We start from the raw sequence: 20668 nt of genomic DNA on the forward strand, positions 1-20668 counted from the left end.
CATAAGAATCAAACCTAGGAAGGAAAGACAGCACATTGAATGACAGAGTATAAATTAATTAGCTAAAATGTTAGACCAAATCTGATAAAGAATAATTTTTTTAATTATACCTTAAAAAATGGTGTCACAAGACAAGATGGAGAATTTAGGTTAAATAGAATATCTGAGATATTATGATTCTTTGAAACATCATAAATTATTTTGTTATCTGCCAACATATATTTCCCATTTTATCTTTGCAAGTAATAACCTGGAACAGACTCATCATTCTGAACACTTATACTCAGAATTCTAATATTCAACATATTTGATGATAAAATAATAATACTATACTGTACAAGACCAGCATCTTCAGTAAATAAGAATATGAAGAAGATAAAGATGAATACCATATGTTAAGATAGCATCTAATGGTATATAAACACAAAAAAATTGTTGTTTATAGTAATAACAGTAACTCCAATTTATAGAATTATTCAAAGTTTGTCCTTAGTGTTATTCTCTGTTGGAATGAAAAGTATTATTTCATTTTACAGGTAAGGAATCTATAGATTATAGAAAGCTTCTGAGGTCCCCCATAGGTTCAGATCTATGATCTTAAACTTGCAATGGATTATGTTTTATAGCATCCAATGGAAGTCATCCAAATTTTGCTATTAAACCTACTTTCACCTAAAGGCTCTGCTTTTAGACCACTTTAATTATTAGGATATTTCTCTTTGTGTTGAGCTAAAATCTTATGTCCAGTTTTTCTTAATTTATTAGATTCTGTCTCTAGAATCAGTAAAAACTAATTTTATTCAATTCCCATATGAAAATCAACATGTGCTCCCTGAATTTGTTTTTCTCCAGGCCAAATATTTCCAGCTTCTTCATCTGTTGTTCCATGCTTGATATGTTTTCTAGTAAATTATCTTACTCCATCCTGGTTGCCTTCCTCTGGATATGCTTCAATTTGACATAGTCATTCATAAAATGTAGTACCTAAGATCAAATAAGATATTTTTAGTGATATGTAAGTTCACTTTACTTTGTTTGACTGCCATGTTATCCTATTGACTTGCTGAGGTTTACATCCACTAAAAATCCCATATATTTTCCAAAATCTTGTCTAGTTAGGCATTTCTCATCTTGAAATTATATAGTGGGGCAGAGCCAAGATGGCGGGGTGAAGGCAAGCATTCCCCCGAGAACTCCGACCCCCCCAAACCCCCCAAAAACAAAGGATGGCTCTAGCCAAAATTTAGAGGGGCAGAACTCACAAAAACACTGAATGATACATTTTCCCAGTCCAAGATAACTTAGAAGTTCCACAGGGAAAGGTGTGCTTCACCAGGACAGGGGTTTGGGAAAAAAGCCTCAGAGCAGTCCAGCCCTGTGCAGCCCAGAGATCACCTGCAACAGCTTGAAGAGGCGGTGAGAGAACTCTGCTGCACCTGGGTGAGTATGGAGTTGAGGAGCACGGCTGCAGAACCTGCAGCTAGAATCGGGAGAAAGCAGCCTGCACCCTCAGAGATGGTAAGGGAAATCTGCAGAGATTTCTCTGCTCTCCCAGGGGTAGGACTCTGCTGTTTGGCTACACTTAGACCCAGGTTGCAGTTTGGGCTTCCATACTAAGATAGCTGGATCCCACCTTATAGCCCTAGGGCAGAGGGCTGTGCTGTAGTCATCTACATATCAAAGCACAGGCTAGAGAGCATAAGACCTTGGAGGAAAAAAGGCCCCCGAGGGGTGTCCCAGAAAACAAAAACAAAACCCCAAAGCCTTTGAAAAGCAATTAAGGGAGGTGGAGGAAAAATTGGGCAGAGAAATGAAAGTGAAAAATCATGAAAACCAAATTAAAAGCTTGACGAAAGATACACAAAAAAATACTGAAGAAAATAATATGTTAAAACCAGTTTAGGCCTAATGGAAAAAAGCAAAACAAAAAGGCAAATGAGGAGAAGAATGCCTTAAAAAGCAGAATTAGCCAGCTGGAAAAGAGATAAAAAAAACTCTCTGAAGAAAATAACTCCTTCAAATGCAAATTGGAACTAAAGGAAGCTGATGACTTTGCAAGAAAGCAGGAAGAAATAAAACTCTTCCATAAAGCCAAAAATTAGAAGAAAATGTAAAATATCTCATTGGAAAAACAACTGACCTTGAAAACAGATCCAGAAGAAATAATTTGAAAATTATTGAACTACCTGAAAGTCACTACCAAGAGAACAGCCTAGACTTCATTTTTCAAGAAATAATACAGCAAAATTGCCCTGAGATCCTAGAAACTGAGGGTAAAAATAGAAAGCAAAAGAATTCACCAGTCACCCCCTGAAAGGGATCCCAAAAGAAAAACTTCCAGGAATATTATAGCCAAATTTCAAAACTCCCAAATCAAAGAGAAAATTCTAAAAGCTACCAGAAACAGACAATTCAACTACCAACAGTTCAACATAGTAAGGATTTCACAGGATCTGGCAGCATCTACATTAAGGGCTCATAGGGATTGGAATAAGATATTCTGGAAGGCAAAAGATCTTGGTTTACAACTGAGAATCAACTTCCCAGCAAAACTGAGCATCCTCTTTCAGAGGAAAAGATGGATTTTCAATGAAACAGGGGACTTTCAAACTTTCCTAACAAGATGACCAGAGCTGAACAGAAAGTTTGATCTCCAAGTACAGGACTCTGGTGAACCATAGAGGGCATGGAAGAGAGGAACTAACTACGAGGAACTTGATGATGTTGAACTGTTTGTATTCCTGCATGGGAAGAAAATATTGATAACTCATATGAACTTTCTCATTTATGAGAGCTGTTAGAAGGAGCATATTTAGACAGGACATAGGAAGGAGTGGAATATAATGGTATAATGTGGTAAAGGGATGGAGTCAGTGGGCAATGGGGGAAAGTACTGGGAGGAAGGAAAAGGAGATGAAGAAGAATCTAAGAGATTTCACATAAAAGTCAAAAAAAAGTTTTTTCAGTGGAGTAGAGGCGGGGAAGGCAAGGGGGAATGAGTGAGCCTTCATTCTCATTGGAAATGGCTCAGGGAGGAAATGACATACACACTTAATAGGGTGAAGAAATCTGTCTTGCCCTGGAGAAGGATGGGAGGAGAGGGACTGGATGAGGGGGAATGGGGGGGGGAAGGGAAGGGGGGGAGATAAGGGGGGAATAGGTGATAGAAGAGAGAGAAGATCAAGGGAGAGAGTACTCAGATGCAACACTTTTGGACAGGGCCAGGATGAAAGGAGAGAGAGAGAGAAAAGAATAAATGAGAGTGGGAAGAAATAGGGTAGAGGTACAGCTAGTAATAGCAACTGAGGGAAAAATATTGAAGCAACTTCTCTAGTGGACTTATGATAAAGAAAGCAACTCACCCCAGAGACAGAGCCATTGAAATCTGAACACAGACTAAAGTACATTCATTCTCTCTCTCTCTCTCTCTCTCTCTCTCTCTCTCTCTCTCTCTCTCTCTCTCTCTCTCTCTCTCTCTTCTTGAGGTTTCCTATCTTCTGGGGCGGGTATGTTTACTCTAATGTTTACTCTTATAACATTCAATTTACATCAATGTATGGCATGGAAACAATGTAGAGACTGTCAGACAGCCTTTGGGGAGGGAGGGAAGGGGGGGGAATTATAGAATTCAGAGTCTTGCAAAAAATTATGGATACATATTACTATCGTATATAATTGGAAAACAAATAAAATGTTAAGAACCAGAAAAAAAAGGTGATAGGTAGAAAAAAAAGAAGGAAAAAAATGTGGCGGAAGAATAAGCACTAGGTAACCAGAGTTAACCTGGTAATTGATAGAACATTATCAGAAAAATAAACCTACAAGAATATTTCTTTTAAGAAGAAATTTTTTTGTGGGAGGGGAAAAATTCTCCAGCACAAATTTACTCCTCTAAAAGATGTATCTTGCAGACTCAGTAGGCATTCAGAAAGATTCTTGGTTACTAAGAAACTGTTAATTCATTGTGGGAATTATTTTAGCTTATTTGCTTCTTCTCCTCCTTGAATTCATTGTTCATCATTTTATTGTTATTTATTGAGTTTCAGGGTGAAAGAGTAGATAAAATAAATACCAGGCAATATTACTTAGTGGGTCTAGCTCTGGAAATTAAATTTATCTATAGTATAGATACAAGGTATTGCTGAAGGAAGTTGGGAAACTGGTTTCATTCATGCCAGTGTGAAGGTATTACCACATATAACCTGAACCTTTGATCCTATGACAATTTTTAACTACTAACATTTTAACTAAACTCTGACCTCAAATATTTAGAACATTGATTTAGCAATCTCAAATAAAATCAACAAGCATTAAAAAAAAAACTCTATCATGCTTTTAACAAAAAGTTTCAAAAATGTTTGAATGTCTTTTTTGGAAAATTGGTTGTAATATAGCCAGAAAAATTTTATTCTAAGTATGAATAAAAAATCAGTGTTTTAAACATTCAGGAATCTACTGGGGGTGCCATCAGAAATAATGAGATGAAGCAGCTTTGCCTGCCTTTAGTTGGTCCTTGAACAACATCAAGTAATGTCAAGAAATATGCTAAATGTCTTTTGATAGCCATCTCTTATACTTGGAATTCAGTTTTGATTATAGAGTGATTCAGTATTGGAAGTTGCTATGGACTTGATTGAAGGCAAAAGGAAAAGGGGACACCAGAGGCTAAAATGGATAGATTGTGTCATAGAAGCAATGAAAATGAGTTTAGGCAGACTTCAGGAGATAGTGGATCCTAGAAGGGTCAGAAGTGTTATGGTTCATAGAGTCACAAAGAGTCAGATACTATTAACCAGTAACAACAAAAAGGACTTCCCTAAATACACCTTTGTCATTGCTGATAAGGAAGGTCTTGGAATTTAGCAACAGTGGTGAAAATATCAACATAGATAACCTAACTGAGGGACCAAAAAGTATGCCATAGAACCAGAGGAATTTGAATCTGATATGCTCAAAGACTTTGTTTTGACATTCAAAAAAGGAAAACTAAAGGCAACTATCAAATCTCAGCCTGTGCCCTCAAAACAATCCTAGAATGTTTGTGGTGGATAAGACTTTTCACTCCTTAGTGATGGACCTCATTCTCATTGAGTTCTGTTGAACTTCCTGAACTCAGGAAGAAATACAAGCATCAGAAAAACCTGATTGTGATGAAGATGAATGTCTCTGTCAGTGATGTGACCAAACTACTACAAGGTGGAAATTTTTAAAAATAATCCTATAAATTTGAAAAATGAGAGATTTGGAGCATTTGTAGAATATCAGAGCACAAAATTCAGCAGAACCAAAGACAAGTTTTAAAGGCCAAGCGGATGAAAAGAAGGGTTATGTATACACTATTATTTTCCAATGCCTTGTGGGCAAAGGGGGTTTGGGTGTTAAAGTAGTTGCAGTATTTGAATTTTTTTTGTATGACACATTTATTATAGACAGACCAACAGACAGACAGACATGAGTGTCACAATAGCATGGCTCAGCTATTTAAGGAAAATACATCTATTTTTGCCATGAAATTTTTTTCTATTATAAAGTTATGATTATTTAACAATTAACTATCCTAACTTTTAATATCTTCTAATTTAGTATGCTAAAGAATATTCTCTTCTCATGAATGGTCTTATAGTACATTTTTTGCAGATAGAATATAAAACTTATTCATAGTGCACAATTTAAAAAAAATATACCACTACAAAAAGAAATAGCTGGGTAATGTAGATAGTTCTGCTGCTGGTACATACTGGTTATATACCCCTGAAAAATCACTGAATCTCTCAGTGCCTCTGAAAACTCTGTATGAGTATAGGATGCAAAATATCATGCACTGATGGAAAGAGTTCCCCACATCCATGAATTGTGAGCCTGGACCAAAAAACAACTAAAAAAGCAAAGCCTTTACAAATGTACACCCTTTAATAGACATCATTTCCCTATATATCTTGGGTTTTAAGTTCTGACTATCACATTTCACTGCATTTCATTTCTAAGTTTCCAGGACATATTTTTTATGGATTTCTGATTGTAAAGCATTAGGGATAGTGAAAATAGAACAGCAGTATGATATTGTTTGTTCTAGGAAACTCTTCATAACATTTTGAAATGAATGAATTTATTAAATAAAATTGTAATATTTGCAAAGACTCTGGGGTCCACATACAAATTATTAGCAAGTCAGCACATAAACAAAGCAACTTTTGTAACTTTAAACCTGATTAATTTCCATATGCCATTCAAGTCAGACATCTATTATGGGGCAATATATGTTTTTAATATAAAATATGATTCTGCTGCCAATTGACTCTTGAAGGACTAGACTGTTAATGAATACTTGAATTACTTGGATACTTCTTCCCTCCCCACCAAGGAAATTTTATTACAAGTACTAGGTAGTTTAAATAGAAAGAACTCTGGACTTGGAATCAGAAGGTTTAAGTCTAAACTCTGATATTTCTTACCTGAGTGACTCAGAATTTTCTCAACTGTAATATACAGAAAATAAATTCATGTATCAACACTCAGATTATTGTGAATATTGCAAAAGTAGTTTTATAAGCCTTACAAAACTAGAGAAATTGTCAGTCCTGATATACTAGTTGCTGCGTTGGATTAGGAATTGGGAAATCTGCATTTTAATTGTGAACTTTCACAACTAATTGTGTAAATTTGAGTGGATTCCCTCCCTCCTCCTATTCTCAGTTTCCCCCCTCCATCTAAATAAAGATGAGGATGGGATTGAATACTATATAATTTCTAAAGTCCTTTTGGGCTTAATATTCTGTGGATTGTTTTTTTAAGGGCTTGACTAATTCTAGACAGGGCTGAGAAAAGTATGATAAAATTACTGGGATGTCATAGAAACCTCTCCCAGTAGCTCATTGAGTCCCAGTAGCCTTTGGGTTTTTGCCAGATAAGGATTTATAGCCCAGCAGCTTCTCATAATGGATGCATTTTTTTTAGGTTTTTGCAAGACAATGGGGTTAAGTGACTTGCCCAAGGCCACACAGCTAGTTCATTATTAAGTGTCTGAGGTCATATTTGAACTCAGGTACTCCTAACTCCAGGGCTGGTGCTCTGTTCACTGCATCACCTAGCCTCCCCTGGATGCATTTTCTTATAACTATTTCACTGCATTTTTTTTAATGGGGAAAGGGGAATTCAAAAATGGGGAGAAGATAGTACAATCATTCTTCAGGGGAAAAGAAGCTTCTCCCCTCTTCCTTCCTCAAAAAGGACCTCTTCAGAATTTATACCTATGGCTTTAATCACCTGTCTCTCCTAACTCATCTTGCCCCTCCTCCACCCCAACCATAGGCAGTAAATAAATCTATATAAGGTAATGTGCACTCCTTATTCAAAGAACAGAAAAATTTGAAAGTTAAGATTAAGTGCTATTTAGAATTAAAATCTAACACTAATCAGCAGGCATTTCTAGCTATTTTTCAAAAACTTTAGAACAGAGTAAGTAAACATCATTTTTATAGATAAGCAACCCTATATTCAAGTTCTTTCCCTAAAACATATTGACCAGTTCTATCTCTTTTCTCCAAGCTATTGCCTAGGCTGTCAATCATACCTATCCATTCTCCCTTGTCACTGCCTGAAACTTCCTCCAAAAGCCCTTAACTGATCCCTTTTGTCAGCTTTTTCCAACCCAGAATTATTCTGTATACATTTATCACCTATAATTACATGATCCTTTCATCTGTGTACATGCTCTTTCACTTTAGATCCCCATCACAGTAGAACTAAGTTGCTTAAGGCTAAGGATTATTTAGCTTTCCTTTGGTACAATGAATGGGTCTAGAATCAGAATGACCTGAATTCAGATCTGGTCTTATACATTTACTAATTATGTAATCCAAGTACTATATAAATAGTATTTGTCCCATCCTCATGACATAACACATTATTGGCAAGTAGCAGGCATTTAATAAATATTTGTTCAGTTGAATTGCTAAGTTTTACCTTGAGTAAAATAAATAAGAGATCCCTACACCTCTAAACATGTTTAAATAATTTCTTTCAGGTACCTGTTTGAACTGCCAAGGAAACAGCAAAGGGGACCACTGTGAAGATTGCAAAGATGGTTTCTATAAAAGTCCCACTGCCTTTCACAAATGTCTTCGATGCCCTTGCTCAGCAGTGACATCTACTGGCAGCTGTTTTTTACGTGAGATTTTCCCATAAAACCTACATTCTAGACAGGTTTAACGTTTATGATATTCAGTTAACATTTACAGTAGAAACCATTAACTGAATTATTGTGTGCTAGGTATTGCTGGTGGGAATGAGAAATTAGTCAGTGTCCTTGATGTTAAGGAATTTGCCCCAACAATACTTTTACAAGGTAATTGTGAATATCAAGTAAGATGGAATGTGTATGTGTGTACATATTTATATATATAGTATTTTCAAAGCTCTTTACAGTTACAAGATCATTTCATAAGAAAGTAAGTGGGGGCGGGGCTAGGTGGCATAGTGGATAAAGCACCGGCCCTGGAGTCAGGAGTACCTGGGTTCAAATCCAGCCTCAGACACTTAATAATTACCTAGCTCTGTAGCCTTGGGCAAGCTACTTAACCCCATTGCCTTGCAAAAACTTTAAAGAAAAAGAAAAAGAAAAAACGTAAATAGTTTCCTTTGTTGGTTCTGCATCTTCCTAGTTGCAACCCTGGACAAGTTAGGGGGATAAACTGAATAATCTGGGAAGCACCTTCCAGCTCCAGCCTTCTGTTTTTTAATATCACATGGAAAAGGAAGAGGTCTTTGATGACAATCCTCTTAGGGTACAATTAAGAAAATCAAGTCAGATATTGTAATATACCCAACTTACAAAACCAACTAATTTAACTATTAGGTGATAAATTAAACTCCTTTATCAGTCCATATCGAAACTGGCCCAAGACAGGAGAAAAAGTGCTGAGTTTTGGATCCAAAGTTCTTGTATTGGGTCTGGTTTTACCTCTTCTGCCTGTATAGCCAATCACTTTACCACTGTAATTTCTTTAACTTCCAAATAAAAGGAATAGAATAAATAGCCTCTTAAGGTGTGTACTATTCTGTTTCTAAAATACTATGAAAAAATTCAGAAATCAAAATTAGCGTAGATGTTATAATTATTAATTTCTATTATAATTATATATAATATAATTAGAATAATTAATACAAATTTCATATAATCTTTAACTTGCTTTAACAGGATGGTTTTATCTAGACATGTATTTATTTGGTTGTTATTTTCACACTGCTATGGATATTATATCATTAATCTTACAAGATGGCTAATGATTCCTGGGTCAGAGCTGTACCTTGGAAGCATTTCTCTGACTTGTTCTAGCCTTCCTAATTTCTTTATTATGTCAAAGTAAACTACAGAATTCTATCTCAGTCATTTTACATGAATTCATCTACACATTGTCAGTTACCTTTAAGTTTTGAAACCTTTATCATATTACCAAGTAGGAACAGGCAGTTTGCCAAATATAATTCAATATAAGCTGTCTCCAGATGGTTTGTGGAGTCAATCATAATTCTGTTGACTATTGTTATAAGTCCTTCTTTATCATATCTATGAGGTCTAAAAATTAATTAGGTACCTCTGATATGTAGCTATTATTCAGACTCCCTTTCTGAGCATATTTCATTCCTTTCCTACTGAAATAGATTACCTAGTTTTCTTCCTCATACTCCCTGGAAGCCAGATAGCTAGTAGAATAATTGAATCCTAAAAATGTTTGATTTGGAAGGAAACTTACAGCAAAGAAAGTTTGAAATTGAAGGAGCTTCAGAACCTAGAATGTTGTAAAGTGCCAATGTCTTTGTGTCATTGCTTAATTAAATGTTTTTTGGCTGAATGGATAGGTCCTATATAAACCAATTAGTCTAATTCATCATTTGTGAATAATATCATATGGTAGTCAAAAAAGCTAATGGCAGGGGGCAGCTAGGTGGCACAGTAGATAGAACACCAGCCCTGGAGTCAGGAGGACCAAGTCCAAATCCAGCCTCAGACACTTAATAATTATCTAGCTGTGTGACCACGGGCAAGTCACTTATCCCCACTGCCTTGCAAAAACTTAAAAAAAAAACTATTATGCAATATTAGACAACACTGCATTACAAGGTTGCAAAGCTAGGATGTAGCAGAACCAAGGTGGCATGACTTCTAAGAAGTAGATGATAATCTCTCAGTACTCCTGGTCATATCACATCTGGAGTACTGGTTTCATAGTTTAAGAACAACATTGATAAGTTAGAAAGAGTGCAGTTATCCAATCTAGATAGTGAAGGGCCTTAAGTCTGTGTCATAAGATCAATTGAAGGAACTGGTCATACTTAGCCAGGTTCAGGGATAGGGTGGGACTAAAGCTTTCTTCAAAGATGTGAAGGAATCTGGAAGAAGAGAGATTACCATTGTTTTATTTGCCTTCAGAGGGAATAACCAAAAACAGTGGGTAGAAGTTGCTAAGAGGTAAATTTAGATTGATGTCAATAAGAACTCCCTAAACAATTGGTCCAGAAGTGTAACCGGCTTGACCTTTGGAGGAGGTTCTGTTAACCTCCTTAGTACCACACAGAGGATTGATGACTACATGAGAGTGGGACTCCTTTTATGACAGCTTAGGTGCTGAGATTCTTTCAAACTTCAAACCGTGATTCTGAAAATTTGCAACCAAAAAAGGGGATCAATTGTCTAATCACATAACCATTTATTGACAAAACTGTTTTAGAATTCATGTGTATTATAATTAATACTGATATTATTAATTTTGCACTATATTATATATTTTGTTATTAGAATAAGAAGTACAAGGAATTGGTTAAAAAAAACTTTTTCAGTATTAACAATATTTTTGTTATTTTTAGGTCTACATTAAGCAGGTTGATATTTTGTCTCTTTCAGATTCAGGGGAGTTGGTGCCTAAATGTGATCAATGCAAAGAGGGTTATACAGGTCCAAACTGCAATGCCTGTGAAAATGGCTATTACAACTCAGACAGCATCTGTTTAAAATGTGAGTGTGGTGGTCACGTGGACTCTATTAAAACTCCGAAGATCTGCAAGCCAGAGAGTGGTGAATGCATTGACTGTCTCCACAATACAACTGGTTTTCACTGTGAAAACTGCTGGGAAGGCTATGTCAGAGACTTCAAAGGAAACTGTATCAAGAAAGGTAAACCCTCCCCTAAAAATATACATTTAAAGCCCCCTAGCATCACCTTTAGGAAGAACCCACTTAGCTTTGTTCATTGAAAAATCAACCATAGATCCTCTCTAACCCCAAGAACACTCTTCCTCATTTCTACCATCAGTGTCCCTTCCTACTCCTTTGCCTCAATTTGAGCAGTGCTTCTACAAAATTTTATTCTATAGTTTTGACGTCTGAATATCACACACACACACACACACACACACACACACACACACACACACGCACAATTATTTGAAGAGTAGTATGGGAAATAAAAATTAAAGAATTAGACCTCAGAAAGTCTCTAAAAAATTTCAATGACTATGACTTTCTTTTAAAGCAAGAGGAGATCCTAAAAATAGGTGCATCATTGATTGCTATTTCCAAGGTGGAAAAATTTTGTTTCCATTTACTAAATACTTGTCTAAGCATTGGCAGCAGCAAAATGATCTGTTCATATTTCTATGTTCATGCATTCCAAAAGTGGATTTTGTCAGATTATTGCTCAGGGAAATCTCCCTCCTTTCTAATTTGCTTGCACCACTCCTAAATCTCTATTGTAAAATTTGAGTCCTGTCTTGGGACCCAGGTAGTCATGTGTGGTTTTCACTCTCCCATTTGGTTTGTATTGTTTCCATATTAATAATTGGGATATCCTCTATATGCGTCTTTTGTTCTCTATAGTTTCATACTACATCCAGCAATCATCAGATCTTTCCAAGTTGAACTATAGTTTGATAGAACACTAAACTAATAGCTTAGAGATCTTTTAGGATCTGTCTTATAGTTCTTGTCATTATCACCAATGATTTTTATTATAATTAAAATAATAGCCTTCCATATTTAAGTAACAGTTTAGCAAGTTCCTGCTTACTCACTTATGCAGATGTGGAGATTGAGAATCATAGAATGAAAGTTATCTAGTGCCAGTAATTATTATCCCCATTTTATGGAAAAAGAAACTGAGATTTAAATTAATTTAGATGATTTGACCTAAGCAACATGGTTAGTAAGTGGAACTGCTATAACCCAAACCTAGTTGTTCTAGTTTTAAGTCCAGTTTTGTCTCTACACTGTACTGTTTTCTTAACTGTAGAGATGGGAGAGCATGATGCATTTTGCTGTTCAAAATAAATTATCACATAATAAGATTTTTTTGCATATAAAAAATAAAAATAAAGTCACAAAGGATTTAGATAAATTGATGGATGGCATAATGTCTTGAGAAAGACACTGTCAGGATGCTCAATGCATTATATGATTACTAGCCCATATTTACATAATTTGATTATAAAATACTTTCATTTCTAATATATCATTTTATTAGTGTCTCTGAGGTAAATAGTACAAATATCATCTCCATCTCATATATGATGATACAGAGGCTCAAAACTGAAATGATATTATGCAGTTAATAAGTGGCAGGTCTGAGACTTAAATCCAGTCCTACTATGCTGTATTGCCTTTGTAAAAAACTCTGGGTATGTTAGCATACCATAGAATTCTATATAAATGCATTCCCATTTTCCTACCTTAATGTAGGCTTTAGGTCTCCATGATGACATATTATTTGACTTGGAAGAATTTATATTAATCCACCAAAGGGGAACTTGAAAGATACTTATTATGGAATTCTCCTGAAGATTTTAAGATGACTATATTTATACACTAGATACTAGCTTCTCATATAATAGCACTCATTATCCTAGGTTTCTAGGCCTTCATTCTTATCAAGATATTTATTTTTTTCCCTTTTTAATGGTAGTACATTAATAAGAACACTTTTATAGAGTGTTTTGAAAGAGCAGTAGCCTGTAGTCATGATACCCTAGGTTCAAATTCTAGTAGTGTAATATCAGTCAAGTGATTTAACCTTGCTGATTCTGTTTCTTCATTTACTAAACAAGAGTTGACCTGTATGCCCCCTAAGATCTCAAGATCTGCTCATCTATAGCTTGACATTCTTTATTTTAAAATCTTTTGTAGAGGTCTTTTATGGTTTTCTCAAAAACTTGATGATGCTGTGTTATTGTTCATTTTCTATCTTTATTTTCAGAAATTATTGCTACTACAACTGAGGGGTCTACCACTTTGGTTTCTAATGCCACTTTGTCTACATCACCACCCACTACGGTTGCAAATAGTACATTTATCCTCACCACTCTGCAGCCTATCTTTTCAATAGGATCTTCTGAAAACAGCACCTCAGCATTAGCTGATGTATCTTGGACTCAATTCAACATCATTATTTTGACAGTCATCATCATTGTGGTAGTCCTGCTCATGGGATTTGTAGGGGCTGTGTACACATACAGGGAATATCAAAACCGAAAACTCAATGCCCCCTTTTGGACCATTGAACTGAAAGAGGATAATATCAGCTTCAGCAGTTACCATGACAGCATTCCCAATGCTGACGTGTCAGGTTTATTGGAAGATGATGGCAATGAGGTGGCTCCTAATGGACAACTAACACTCACAACTCCCATGCATAACTACAAAGCTTAAGACCTAAATAGAGTGAACCAAATTCCTCTAAAGCTACAATGCTTATTGAAGGGAGCAGCAGCAGCAGCAGCAGCAACAGTAGCAGCAGTGGTGCCAGGGTGCAGAACCTGGCCTTGCTTGCTGTAAAAACAAAGATAAAGATGTTAGTGCATCCCAAAATTTCAGGTAAAAATTTATAATGCCTTCAACCTGTCATCCTTCATTTCCCCAAGAAGATCCATAGAATTCATTGTTGTTGAGGACTTGAAGCAAAATATATTTTTGTACCAGCCATGCAGGAGTGTGTAGCAAGACCAAACTCTGTAGTGAATCTCATATCCAACTTCCTGAGAAGCTCCTGGGGAAGCTAGTATCCACCATACAGTCTGCCACAAGATGATGATATTTGTTTAGGAGGAAAAGGACTGTTGGAAGTCTTCATATACATTCCTAATACACATTTCTTTTCAAGGTGGGGCAGGGATTGATCTCCATTTTATTCTTCTGAGAGATTTCAATGATAAAACTGATGAGCCACAAGCATTGCAATAAGCAGTTCTCTATTGTTTCTGGAATTGGGGACAAATGAATTCTAAGGAGATTCTTGGAAAGCTTCTCCTTACTGAATTATCACCTAGTGATATAAGTGCAGGGTGAGATTCTTGGGCTGGAAGAGAGAAAGAAGCAGTATCCACTATGAGGAAGCTGATGGTCCCCTCAGGGTCTCAGTTTGTTGTCAATGTCCCAGCCTTCCTAGAAACAATGTGTATATAGATAATGTAGCATATCTTATCAACATTGCATTTGTAACTATTTGTAAAAAAAAAAAAATCATGTCATATTTTATCATCTAGAATTTATTTGTACAGCAGAAGTTAGTGGCATTGTAAAAAAAGAAAATACAAGAATCAGTTAAAATACTGTAAAATAGATGGCAATATTGCTGGAGCTGGGACTCTAGTGAATATCGATCATTTTAAGTTCCTCTATGAATGTCATGGGCAATTTTTTAGAGGTTGAGCATTTCTTTTCTATTATCTTCTCACCCTTCAGTCCCTCCTTCCTGCAATGCAGCCTTAGAATTACTGATTTTTTGACTTTAAAAGGATGTGAATAGTTAAATATAGTCAAGAAATAAGGTTCAGTAGATTCTGAAGTCAAGGGCTACTTTGGATTGCAAAATCTTGTCATTTCTCATTAAGGAGATATTATCTTACTCTTTGTAAACATCTAATTTTACATCATGTGGATGAATGTAAAATGGTAGTTAATATATAAATTTCATTTTGCTAGTGGTCTCCTGGATGGAAATGGCAGTCTTTTGAAGGAAAAGGGAATTCCTCACTTCAAAAGAAATGAAAGGTTCTTGTCATATTACCAGGGACAGCCCCTACGCTTCCTTTCTGTAAAATATCTATATTTTGATCCCCTCTTCTCAAAAAAATAGTTCTTACTCAAATGTTGGGCCATTTTGATCTGCTTATAATGACATGTAACAAGTTGTCCAATTTTCTTAGACTTTCTCCTCATGCTGCATAGTAAGGGATTCGGGGGTTTGAGCCTGGAGGGATATAAAGTGCTCACTAATTAGAGCATATGTTGGTCCATCCCTTCTTCACACACAACTACATGTATGAAGTAGCTATGTAGCAAGGTGTCTAAGCACTGTCTCCACTCAAAAATGTAATGCATCTTTGAAAACCAGGTTTCAAAGCATATTACAAAAAAGCAAAATCTTGATGTCGCCATTTGGACAAGGTTAAAACCATTAATCAAGCTGATTTTTTTAAAAGAAATATTGAAAGGTCAAGGAAGCGGCAACAGGGTACATTAGAAAAAGTCTTGAACTAAGAGTCGGAAGATCTGCATCCTAGTTCCTGCTCTGTTGTTAGCTGTATGATATAGCTAAATCACTAAACATCTGTGAATCTGAATTTCCTTATCTAGAAAATAAGACGATTCAGCTATCCCTAATAATCTCTAAGGTCCCTTCTAGGCCTTGAATTCTATAATTCTGAGTACTGATATCAAAAAGCAATATGGAATGAACAGTATGGCAAAAGAAGGAATTCAAGTGGAGTTATTTCTCTGAGATGAGAGTTAAAGATTAGTTCAAATCTAGCACTAAAATACCACTCTGTAGATGATCTCCCAGGTCATTCCCTTGACTTTGCTGGTGTTTTATTTGGTATCTAGTCTGGTTACTGCTTGGGGCCTAATATCCTTGACTTGGGAGAGCACAGATGGTCAATTTCTACATTCAGTCATGACCAAAAGAAATAGGAGGAAATTGCAAAGACAGGTGAAGCCATCTGTAAGGATTTTGCATTATTTTAAAGGAATATGCCATTGATGAGCTCCAGTCTGTGGTTGAACTCCATTGAAACTAATGTTGATTCTATTTACATTATTAATAAGATTTCCACCTTGCCAGCTTATGTTTTATTAAAACAAAATAGCCATGGGAGGAATTCATTGTGTTTGCAAACAGTTTGGAAACAAGGTGAACTTTAGACTTGTAAAAGTTTGATCCTGGCAGTAATGACATTTATTCACTTGTGGATACCAGAATAAAGCCCTTAGAAAGACTGGTAAACAATTGAATGTACTTATCAACTATTTCTCCTATTTCCCCTTATACTCACACCAACTTGTGTATAACTCCAGTCAATGAAATATTTTTCAATGTTTTAGTATCCCCTAGCCTTGGTCTTAGAAATTATTTTTTGTTGTAATAATCAATTAAAATACCTGCAATAGTGTGCAAGCAACAATTTTTTAAAAGTCATAGAATTTATAATTTGATAAACTAACAAATGAATATGACTTCTCTGAACATCATCAAACTCTTAAAAGGGAAAAGATCTTTAAACTATAGGATAGTGAACATGATTTGGAAAACCCTATGATTAGAAGAATCCAAATAATAGAAATCTTTAGAAATTACTGTATCAATAAATAAAACAAAGCTCCCTTATGTGAATTTGATTGGGGAAAAAAGCAGATGCTGACTGCTACTGGGTGATGACTTCATCCCTGCCACCTCTGTCATCATTTCAGGAAGTAATTCCCTTATGGGGTCAGGTGTATTCAAAATTGGTAAATAAATCAATTTTACTATATGCAGATATAAACTAAATATCATTTATCCTTTCTTTGTTCTCTAATTTAAATATTTTGATTCCCAAATATCTAGTAATCTCCAACCACTGGCTTTTTCTACTCCCAAAGAATTCATTCATTGATGAAATTCATTCCATTGTCTTAGGGACTCAATATGTTACTCACAAACATGTTTGTATTTTAAATGAGCATAGTGGATATAGAAGGGAAAGGTTTTTGGATTGGGGACTTTAAATCATACCACATAAAGTCTACTGTGCCCACTATTTCTGGCCTCAAAAATCTTAGGAAATTCCAATTCTGTCTAGGATTCTTTTTCTTAGTCAGGGACCTAAAGCAGTGGCCCTTGCTTTGCATCTTGAATTGAAATTAACCCTATAGGACAGTTAATTTGGGTCTGTAGAGGTAGAGGTAGAAGTGTGGGTACTTCTAGGATATATGTTGATTTATATTCCAATCCCTTAAGGAAGATAGTTCTTTATTATGGAACATATATCATAATTTGAATTATTTGCCACTGTACAACAAGCATCATCTGGTTCGTGTGCATTAAGAAAATAAAACTGACCAATCATGGAAAAATTCTAAAAGACATTTTAGATGGGCAGAAAGGTGAAAATAGTCCAGAGGCAGAAAAGAAAGCCTGATAAGCCTCCCAAAAATCCTTTGTAAATGGAGAGATGGTTGATCTTTGGAGTTGGAAGGAGGTGGAGGTAGATTGATAGGACGGTTACTTGCAGGGTTGAAAGTCCACCCTGGATATTAGCTGGTGTCTGCCCAGGGGAAAAGCAAGAGCCATTTTAATTAATAGGAACTTGTCTGAAAGAACCAAATGATATCCTAGGGACCAAAAGTCTTTGATCAATAAGGTATCAGTGGTTGAATGAAGTGTTTTCTAAAGCTGTTATAATGTATCATCTTTATTCCATCAGCTACAAGTCAAACTTATACATATTAAATAACATAGCAATGAAAAGACATGAAGCCAGGTCCCAGATCTAAGTCAAACTTAATGATTTAAAACTAAATTTGATTTTAAGGCACAAGAACTCTGCTAGTCATCCAATCAACCTATTGTGATATATGTCTCTCTGAAGTGACGAACAAAGTTCTCTTTATCTCACTAAAATCCTAATGCAGATTTACAAAGATGTCTCACACATTTACTGTACTAGCTTCAAAATAAATTTCTAAAAATGTGTATGATTTGAATATATGAAAGAATTTATACGAGAGTGTTATTTAAAATGATTAAAAATAAATGTATATAATTTGTACCTATTGTATATTGGCTCTTTGCCTTTTCTTTTTTAGCTCTAGACAAAAAAATGTACTTTAATATATTAAGTCCCCCTGTCAGGGAGTCAATTGGTTTTCATGTAACATGAATGTTTTGGGCTTTCACATATGTGTGTATAATTTAAATAAAACTGGATTTCACATAAATCATTTAGAGAATATTAGCATACTTAGTATTCAATCTCTCAAACCATAAAAACAAGTTTTTTGTTTTTGTAAAATTTATTATAAAATTGAATTTTATATTATAAATTTATGATTATAAATTTAATAACAACAAAATGAAGTGAAGTTCCAAATAAAAACCTAAAAATGAGCTGTTAACATTTTAATATAAACATAAGAATACTTATGGGGCAACTAGGTGATGCAGTGGATAGAGCACCGGCCCTGGAGTCAGGAGAATCAAATCCAGCCTCAGACACTTAATAATTACCCAGCTGTGTGACCCTACTGCCTTGCCCCCAAAAAAAGAATACGTAAAGAATATTTGTGATTTTATCAGTGATCCTTTCTTGATACAACTCAAGCCTTCTATTGTATGGTTTCTTAGATGGTCTTAAAGAGTTTCTGTGGCCAAAACATTACTCTAGTGGTAACTAATCAGATGATGATTCTCTGACTTAGGTTGGGACTTAGAAAACAGAAATAATAGTTTTTCACTGGGCCTACACATGAAACCTTTCCAGTTTTAAGTAGGATCTGGCAAAGTTGATACAGCATCCAAAAATGCAGGATCAGCTCTACCCACATATAATGAGCCTATAGAAGAGAATTTGATTGAGTAAAGGATTAAAATAATTTACATTTTTAACAAAACAAAAATAAGTTCAGGCATACCTAGTTCAGGTGTTATTTGAGCTGCAATAGGGCTAAAGCTAATGTCCATCTTCATTGAGTCTAGTAGGATATGGTAATCCTCCAAGAACAAATGACCACCAGGCTTCCTAAGGAAGAGCAAAGATACCCAGGAAAAAACAAAACAAAACAGAAGTTGTGACAGTCTATCTTGGGATCAGGTGAGTGACCACTGCACTTCTGACAAGAACAAAACAACGTCTTTACTCATCTATATGCCTTCTGTATCATTCTGGGACTGACTCAATGCAACAATATTGAGTGCTTGATATATACAAGATATACTCTGGGGGTGGCTAGGTGGCACAGTAGATAGAGCACTGGCCCTGGAATCAGTAGTACCTGAGTTCAAATCTGGCCTCAGACACCTAATAAATACCTAGCCATGTGGCCTTGGGCAAACCACTTAACCCCATTTGCCTTGCAAAAAAAAAAATAGATATACTCTGCACTGGACATACAAAAACAAAGCAAAATTCAAAAATCCTTTTGATCAAGAACTTTCCACTGGAATAAGTTTATCCTGATAAGTAAAAGCAGGAAACTGAAGAGCAATCACTAACAGCTAGGGAGTTGGGAATGACTTCCCATAGGATTGTGAATCAAACATTTTTCAAGGGCCTACCATATATCAGGCACTGCATTAGGTGCTATGAATATAAAGATAATGAATAAATTAAATCCTCAAGCTAAAAATTCTAACAGTGAAAGTGGGGAGAGAATGCAATGGGGGTCAGCCCTACACAAAGGCAAGGGACAGAAGGTCATGGTTGTGCTGGCAAGTGAACTGGTTTGGTTGGACATCATTTGTGAAATTCAGTAATGCAAAAATAAGTCAGGAGAGGTAGATGAGCTAGTTGGCAAATGACTTTAAATGGAAAGGGGGAGGGTTTAGAGGGAAAGATAAATTCTGTTTTGAACATGTTGAATCTGAAATTTGATCTGGTAGTACTCTGCTTCCTACTTATAACTGAACACATGGGAATTGAAGTCACTGAATGAATAAAGAGAGAGAAGTGAAGACCCAGGATTAATTGGGACTTATTCCCATAGGTGGGACACTTGAGGGGACATAGATGATCTAGGAAAGGAGACTGAGAAAGAGAAGCTTAAGAGGTAGGAGAACCAAGAGTGGGAAGTATCATAAACTCACGAAAACCCAGGGAGGCATAGTAATCAGGAGGAAAAAGGTGGTCAAATGCTGCAGACATCAAGAAGGGTGAGGGTTGAGAATAGGTCAAATGGATTTAACATTTAAGAAAGAGATTATTGGGAACCCTGGAAATGGTTTTCACTTGAATGATGAAGTCAAAAGCCAGATTGCAAAAGAGTTAAAAAAAGTGAGTGAGACCATAGAATACCTGTCTAGGGAACAGGTAGGCTAGTATGGCTGGAATATAAATGAGGGTGGAAAGTAATATAAAATCAATATGGAAAAAGAGGAAGAGTTTGGCAGAAAGTAGTGTATAATGAGCATTTATATCATATATCAACATAAACTACAAGTTAAGTGACCTTAACATAAAAGTAATATTTCACATAATACACAAAAATTAGAAAGAAGAGGGAGGCACGTTTATGGAGAAAATTCATTAAAAATAGGTAACAAAATATTAAAGATTTGATTATATAAAATTAAAAAGCTTTTGCATCAACAAAATGCAATAAGAAAAAACTCAATGGGAAAAGATCATTACAATTTAACTCTGATAA

The 20668-nt window shown here is 35.6% G+C and overlaps 1 protein-coding gene across 1 annotated transcript in view; it reads left to right on the forward strand.

The window, feature by feature from the left end:
* MEGF9 (multiple EGF like domains 9) overlaps nt 1–18230 on the forward strand; it is a 124524-nt gene extending 106294 nt beyond the window's left edge. The window contains exons 4-6 of the mRNA XM_074211714.1: nt 8024–8167; nt 10901–11170; nt 13245–18230. Coding sequence (XP_074067815.1) covers nt 8024–8167; nt 10901–11170; nt 13245–13696 — 866 coding nt within the window. The 3' untranslated portion in view covers nt 13697–18230. The remainder of the gene's footprint in view (nt 1–8023; nt 8168–10900; nt 11171–13244) is intronic.
* Nucleotides 18231–20668: the final 2438 nt, after the last annotated feature.

This window comes from Macrotis lagotis, chromosome 1 (assembly GCF_037893015.1).
Source record: "Macrotis lagotis isolate mMagLag1 chromosome 1, bilby.v1.9.chrom.fasta, whole genome shotgun sequence".
Taxonomy (NCBI): domain Eukaryota; kingdom Metazoa; phylum Chordata; class Mammalia; order Peramelemorphia; family Peramelidae; genus Macrotis; species Macrotis lagotis.